This window comes from Borostomias antarcticus (assembly GCF_949987555.1).
Source record: "Borostomias antarcticus genome assembly, chromosome: 20".
In the NCBI taxonomy this organism is placed as follows: Eukaryota; Metazoa; Chordata; class Actinopteri; order Stomiiformes; family Stomiidae; genus Borostomias; species Borostomias antarcticus.
Window position 1 is genome coordinate 2,353,130 of NC_140253.1, and position 7,791 is coordinate 2,360,920.

A 7,791-nucleotide genomic window follows, 5' to 3' on the forward strand; every position below is an offset into this window, starting at 1 on the left:
CATACTGTAGGTTAATGTTCCCTCCATACTGTAGGTTAATGTTCCCTCCATATTGTAGGTTAATGTTCCCTCCATACCTGTAGGTTTATGTTCCTTCCATAGGTTAATTTAACTTCCTTGATTATAATCTTATATATTGTGTATTATCTCTCTCTCTCTCTCCCTCTCTCACTCACACACACACGCACACACACACACGCACACCCCTGTGTCACTTGTCACTCTACATTGGATAGTTTTATATTGTTATTTAGTCTTATACTTTTTTTTTTTTCACCTACAGTACTGTATTTTACTATTTTTCCTGTTTTAGTATTTGACTATTATTGTTGGATTGTATGCACTACCTATTTATTATGTAGATGTTTTATTCTTGATCTATTCTGTACCAAGAATAAATATTTATTCTTCATCTATTAAAAAGTTAATCATCTTTCACATGTTGAGAAATGACAATCGATGCCCATAGACCGTAGTCCTAGCGAACCCCTCATCCACACAGAAATAGCACCCGCATACACTTCAATAGCACCGCTAAACCGTCCTCATGATCCACCAGGTGTTGGAGAAACTCCAGAAAAAGTCTAGACCGAGCGAGACTCAGCGACATCTCTCTCACAACACCAGCGGGCAAAAGCATCCCACGTGCCAGAGTAAACCGCAGCAGTGGAGAGCGCCCGCGCACTCTGAATAGAATTGATCACCTCCGGACAATATCCGCTGTTCAACAGCCAAGCCACCAGCGGCCGCGCCAACGTTGCAGGCTTCCAAATCGACCCCCCGCCTGGGAGAGCGCGTTCAGCCGCTGAGGGACGAACCACGGGTCCACAGACGCCATGGCCGTCCCCTCCGCATACCATCTGGCCCAGAGCTATCAGAATGACTGAGACCCTCCGACCTCCGGCTAGCAGCGATAAGATTAGGCCCATTGGTGGGAGAGCAAACAGCAGCACCTTCGGCCAGGGGGCAAGCGCCAACGCGTCCACTCCTAGCGGAGGCTGGTCCAGCTGACTCAGGGAGAACCAGAGGGGACACTTTGCTTTCGAAGCGAACAGATCCACCTCAGCCGTCCGGACCCGAGCCCAGAGTTGCGCTACAAACAGTGTATGTGGGCTCCACCGAGCCAGTTGTGGCCCAGGACATCAGGTTCGTCCCGACATTTAGTGGACCGGCTATGTGCCGCGCTGTCAGAGACCGGAGGTTGACATGAGCCCATCTCCACAGATCCACTGCCAAACGGTGAAGCACCGGTGACCAGACTCCTCCCTGCTGGTCCATGTGAGCCACTGTGGTCTGGTTGTCTGACCGCACCATCACATCCCGCCCCTTCAGGCGAAGTGACGCAACACCAGCGACACCGTCTCTAGCTCTAGTAGGTTGATGTGGCGCTGATCCCTGGCAGCCAATCAACCGCCTACAGCCTGGGACAGACATGAACCACCCCAGCCTATTGGAACGCCGCGCGCTGTTACGACCTCTCCAGAGCAGCTGCAGTGTGTCTGGGGCTGTTGTGTGTTCTCCTACTGGCTGGGATCATAGGCCTGGGACTCCTACTGGCTGGGATCATAGGCCTGGGACTCCACTGTGTGCATCCCTTCTAAAATATTTGTGTAATAATATATAGCCTTTTTTATCAGATATATTTGTTGTAGATATACGCTTTGTAGCAGGTAGTCGGTGAGACACGAGTCTCGTTCACCCGGTGCAGAAAACTGTTCCTGTTCGAGGGCCTCGTCGTGGAGAACCTAGACGTGGACGGACTCGCTGGCACACCCTTCATGGAGGCGAACGACGTCACTGCTCGTCCCGCTAAGCGAGAGGTGATCCTTGGGGACGGTAGGGCCTACGGGTACGGAAGGGACGTCCGGTTTGGACTGCGGTGTGTGGAGGGAGAGCCCAGAGTTCAACCCAACAGCCCTCCCTCGTCGGCTGCGACCCGAGGGGGGCGCCACAGAGCTGTCCAAACACGTCCGCCCATTCACCTCCATTCATTTTCTGGACGTAGGCTCAGGACCGCGTATTTCTCCAGGGTCAAATTAAGCGGGGGAACACTGGCCGTTTATTTCCCCACAGGATTACCCGACCTGAGGGGGGCGCCACAGAGCTGCTCATTCACCTCCATTTCACAGTCTCTGGGAGTCGTCCAGAGCAGCTACAGTGTGTCTGTTTATTGTCAGATTAAAGAACGGGAATGGCTCAGTTTTTTATTTACAGTGTGTCTGCTTATGTGATTAACTAATATGATTATGGAATAGAAATGTTTAAGTTATTTATGCCACATATTAGAATCCTGTCATGTCACAGCTCAGATTAGTGAAATACAGTAAGACATAGCAGGCTGGGACTGAGGGAGGGTGTAAATACACTGAACATTTAAGACCCAGGTTATCAGATGCATGTCTAAATATGGAGATATACTGAGAGATCACGTTGGCTTGACTGTGGGTGTATCTATGTGGTTTCACACTGCTGACACGATTGGTGACGTTGAGGAAGACGGTGATAAAAAGAACAAGAGACAGAAAGAACTAAAGAAGAAAAGAAGGAGGTGTCACCGTTCCACACTGTCTTTAAGAGCTGGTATCTATTCTACAGTAGCCAGTAGAGCTGGTAGGGATGGCGGTGTTTAGAGGTCATGGAGAGATAGAGGTGGAGGATATAAACCTCTCTGATGATCCAACCAAGGATGTTCAAACCAGGACCCCAGAGGAGACCCCACAGTCAGGTAGGACAGATCATACAAGCTGCTTTGGCCACCTCCAATCATTACGCCAAGAGAAAAAAGTAATTCAAATAAAATAATGTGTGTATGTGTGTGTGTATGTGTGTGTGTTTGTCCCACAGGATTTAGACTCTTCAGGCTGGTTGTTTTGAGCTTTGGGCTGCTGTGTGTCCTACAAGCAACTCTGAACATCTCCCTCCGTCTCGTCCTCTGTGAGTCTAGTGATTTCTAATCATTATGATCCCAGACAGAAGGATGATGTGTAACAGCCAGGGTTGGGCTCAACAGAGTTTCAATTCAGGAAGGAAGTTCAAATCAAACTATGGAAAATGCAAAAACGTTTTGTGGCTGTGTGCATGGCCAAATTGAATGGGTTCTAAATTGTCCCATTCTTCACCCCTCCACTTAGTTTCATGAAAAGCAGTCTTCTAGTTTTTGTGTGATCCTAGTCCAAAAAATGAGTTGAATGGCGGCCGGGCCGTGGATGGGCGGCTTGTGGACCTGCCCCGTGATTCGGATCCACCTCAGAGTTGAATGTGTTGTTAGTTGACCCACGCTACACCCTACATCAGTCTGTTAGATTAAGCGCAAACCTGTTCTAAATAATGAATGGAGGTGAATGGCAGGGCGTGTTTGGGCGGCTCATGGACCCGCCCCGTGATTCGAACTGCTCCAAAATTGAATGGGTTCTAAGTTGGACCATGATACACCCGTCCACCCTTCAGTTTCGTGAAAATACATGTAGTAGTTTTTGCGTAATCCTGCTAACAGACACACACACACACACACACACACACACACACACACACACACACACACCACAGAAAACATTAACTCTCGCCCTGCGAGAACAAACGAGAACAGCTCTGGTCGGCAGGGCACATCGGAAAACAAACGCAGCAAACAAACCACAGAGAAAAGTGGGGCAGTAGAACAAACTGGGAGGGGGGGGGTGAGGACAGAGAAGCCATAGTAGCAAAGACATCAAATGAGCAGTAGAGAGAAGCAGGATGCGTCGACGCTCCAAAATACCACGAAAAGAGAGTTCACCAACTCACCAATCAGGTCAGGACGGCGAAATGTAGCAGCAGAACAAACTGGTCGGCAGAGTATATCGAAAAAGCAGCAAACAAATTTGAACTGAAAAACTGGAAATACGTACGTGTCGATACGTTATTCAAAAGCAGAGAGACCCAGTCCCAATGTCCCCCCTTCCAGTCTTACTGACATTGAGGAGTGTTCAAGCTGTGTGAGGGCTTAGCGCCGTCTCATTGTCAAAGTCAAGTGCATGAGGGCTCTCTGGCAGACATTTTGACCCCTTTATGTCCCCTCACCGTAAGTCTGCACTTCTGCAGACTTTGCCTAAGAGAACACCCATAGTTCATATCGTTGTGATGTGAAACACGGGGTTACCTGAAGAACGGCAAATAAACAAGCACGGACAGATCAACCAACCCACTGTTCAAGTTACAAAAAACATGTTTTCAGTTAGACTTGCGTATCTGCACAAGTAGCCTCATAATTATTTTGGTTTTACATATTTATTTTTACGTATAGGTTATCAACCCTATGGGTTTGTATAATTTGATTTGTTTGAAAATGTGTAGATTATGGTTATAAATTACATAGTTTTCTGTTGCCATAAATATGATTCCCCAGTTAAAAGCTGCATAACATTAATCATCCATCTCAGTGCGGTGTTCTTTGAATTGAGATTTCCAGCATGAATATGAAAGACTTGTGAGGTGCAGAAATGTGTGTTGTCGCAAGTGCTGTCCCATTCCATTTGATCAAATCAAACTTCATTTGTGTAGCACATTTCATACACAGAGGCAACACAATGTGCTTTACAGAGAGCAATGGGGGGATGGACATAAGTCCTACCACTACATATTCCAGAGGGAAGCAAAAAACAGTTTGTCCAAGGGCCGAAAAAGTGAACTGTAAAAATTCTTCCCTGACCTCTCTCAACAAGACGATCGAGGAAGTTCCTGGAAAATGGTTATAAACATGGGCCAAATACTTCATAGGAGAGACATGACGATAGATACCCCTGTGTCTGCTGTGGATGTCGTAGCATTTAGTTAACACACACACACACACACACACACACACACACACACACACACACACGTACACACAGACATACACCAGCCCACTTCCGGCTTTAGGTCTGGGCCATAGCAAACACACACCAGTATCTGCCATGTATCTCCTATTATGCTTTTTTAGCCTCTCTTACTCTGAAATGTAATTTAATGTAATGTATTGCTTTATAAATGTTCTTAGCCGGTAGACAAACATACTCCTGGAGCTTGCTCGATCGCCTTGTTGAGAGGGGTCAGGGAAGAATTTTTACAGCTCACTTATCTGGCTCCCGGGGGCCAGATAAGTAGAATGTTCTAATAAACTTTATTCACTCCTCAACAGACACCAGAGTAAATGAAGATGAAACCAGAGTGACTGTGGAGAGAGACAGACTACTGACCCAGTATGATGACCTGACCAGAGAGAGAGACCAGCTAGAGACCAGTAACCAGAACCTGGGGGTAGTGCAAGGGCAGTCACTGGGAGGGGAGGTGCTCAGGGTCCGGGAGCACAGGAGCTCAGGGTCAGGGATCCAGGCCGGGAGCAGGGGGTGAGCAGGGTGAACCAGGGGTCCGGGGCAGGGGCGAGGGTCTGGACTGGGAGCAGGGGGTGAGCAGGGTGAACCAGGGGTCCGGGGCAGGGGCGAGGGTCTGGACTGGGAGCAGGGGGTGAGCAGGGTGAACCAGGGGTCCGGGGCAGGGGCGAGGGTCTGGACTGGGAGCAGGGGGTGAGCAGGGTGAACCAGGGGTCCGGGGCAGGGGCGAGGGTCTGGACTGGGAGCAGGGGGTGAGCAGGGTGAACCAGGGGTCCGGGGCAGGGGCGAGGGTCTGGACTGGGAGCAGGGGGTGAGCAGGGTGAACCAGGGGTCCGGGGCAGGGGCGAGGGTCTGGACTGGGAGCAGGGGGTGAGCAGGGTGAACCAGGGGTCCGGGGCAGGGGCGAGGGTCTGGACTGGGAGCAGGGTGTGAGCCGGGGCGGACCCGGCCCGAACCATAACAATAATATTAGGATTATGGAATATTATGATAATATAATATTATGACCTGATTATGGAATATTATGATACTATAATATAATATTATGACCTGATTATGGATAATATGATTTAATATTATGACCTGATTATGGAATAGCTCAACAATGAAGGCGTTTTAATAACGGGAGATTGAGCGCCTTGGAGTTTTTGAGCATGTCTGCTCTTCTTGGGATCATAAGGACACGACCCCCGACCTCGCAATGAGCTCCTCTCCTTCTGAAACATTCCTGGAGCCAAGGCAGCGTTCTTTTTTCTCTTTACTTCATGTTGACGCATTTCTTCAAGTTCAATTTCATGACAATAATGTTTGATCAAATAGAAAGTAAATTACATTGTTTCATGTCGTCAGACTGAGAAGGTTTACTTTCACATCCTGAGACCCTCCAACCACATCCTCTACTCTGCAAAAATAACCCTAACTTCCCTTTTGTTTCAGTTGAGGACCTGACCAGAGAGAGAGACCAGCTAGAGACCAGTAACCAGAACCTGACCAGAGAGAGAGACCAGCTAGAGACCAGTAACAAGAACCTGACCAGAGAGAGAGACCAGCTAGAGACTAGTAACCAGAACCTGACCAGAGAGAGAGACCAGCTACAGACCAGTTACAACACCCTGATGAAAGAGAGAGATGAACTGAAGAGACGTTGTGGTAGGTTCAATTCTTCATTCTGATCTCCAGTCTCATTTCATGTGTGTATTTGGTGCTGTGAGGAAGATAGGTACGCAAGGCAGCGAGAGAAGAGGGACAGAAACCAAAAGGTCACTGGTTCATATCCCAGTTTGCTGAGGGACAGATGGTGGGTTGTGTTCTGGCTGCTACACAGTCAACCAGATGTGCCCAGCTGTGTATGTATACAGTATATTCTGTGTGTGTGTGTGTGTGTGTGTGGGGGGGGGGGGGTTGTAATAGAATATAACCCCATAATAATATATAATCGGACATGAAGATTTGGAAATGAAATGAAATTTAGTAATTTTAAAAGATTTTTTTTATTTTTATGTATGCTCTGGGTTCCAATACATAAACCAATGTTCAATGTGTTACATATGTTTGGATGCGGTGATCCACTTATTTACAGTTTGCTCATGTTAGCAGAGGTAGGTTATAACAGCATTGTCCCATATTCAATCACCATGAAGTTTCCATTCAGCAGCTCAAAACTCCAGCGTGCCGGTCACCCTACTACTGTAGACCACTGACACGGTCACCCTACTACTGTAGACCACTGACACGGTCACCCTACTACTGTAGACCACTGACACGGTCACTCTACTACTGTAGACCACTGACACGGTCAACCTACTACTGTAGACCACTGACACGGTCACCCTACTACTGTAGACCACTGACACGGTCCAAAACTGTTTGATCTTCCAGGGCACACCTGTCTCTCATTACCTGCAGCTGGCTGCATACATTAAGGCTGTTCAATGTTTGAGCTGCATGTACACAGATCAAACTTTAAATAAGGATCAAATATAACAAACAAAAATGACATCATGTCTCCAACAATATTCTCATCAGTGTTTTGTGTAATGTTGTCAAACAGAGAGTATCGATGGAAGGAAGTGGTTTGGTTCCAGCTGTTACTACGTCTCTACTGAGTGGAAAACCTGGGAGGAGAGCAGACAGGACTGTATAAGGAGAGGAGCACACCTGGTGATCATAAACAGCAGAGAGGAACAGGTGAGAGATGGAGAGAGAGAGAGAGAGAGAGAGAGAGAGAGAGAGAGAATAAGAAAGAATGAGAGAAAGAGAGAGAGAGAGAGAGAGAGGACAAACCTATTCTCTATATAGCAAAACACAACTTTTTTTTCTTTGTCCTTGGCAGGTATTTCTCTCTACCATCACCACGTTCAACAAGGTAGTGTGGATCGGTCTGACTGACAGAGTTGTAGAGGGGAACTGGACCTGGGTGGACGGAACACCACTGACCACAGCGTAA

At 47.7% G+C, this 7,791-nt stretch overlaps 1 protein-coding gene across 1 annotated transcript in view; it reads left to right on the forward strand.

Annotated features, from left to right (window-relative positions):
* The window catches only part of LOC311322368 (uncharacterized protein), a gene marked incomplete at both ends in the record, with an annotated part of 13,423 nt that extends 5,632 nt beyond the window's left edge, over positions 1-7,791 (forward strand). Inside the window, 6 exons of the mRNA XM_084454434.1 lie at positions 1,489-1,586; positions 1,728-1,836; positions 2,845-2,934; positions 6,282-6,494; positions 7,396-7,532; positions 7,678-7,791. Of these exons, the coding sequence (XP_084310560.1) occupies positions 1,489-1,586; positions 1,728-1,836; positions 2,845-2,934; positions 6,282-6,494; positions 7,396-7,532; positions 7,678-7,791 (761 nt within the window). The remainder of the gene's footprint in view (positions 1-1,488; positions 1,587-1,727; positions 1,837-2,844; positions 2,935-6,281; positions 6,495-7,395; positions 7,533-7,677) is intronic.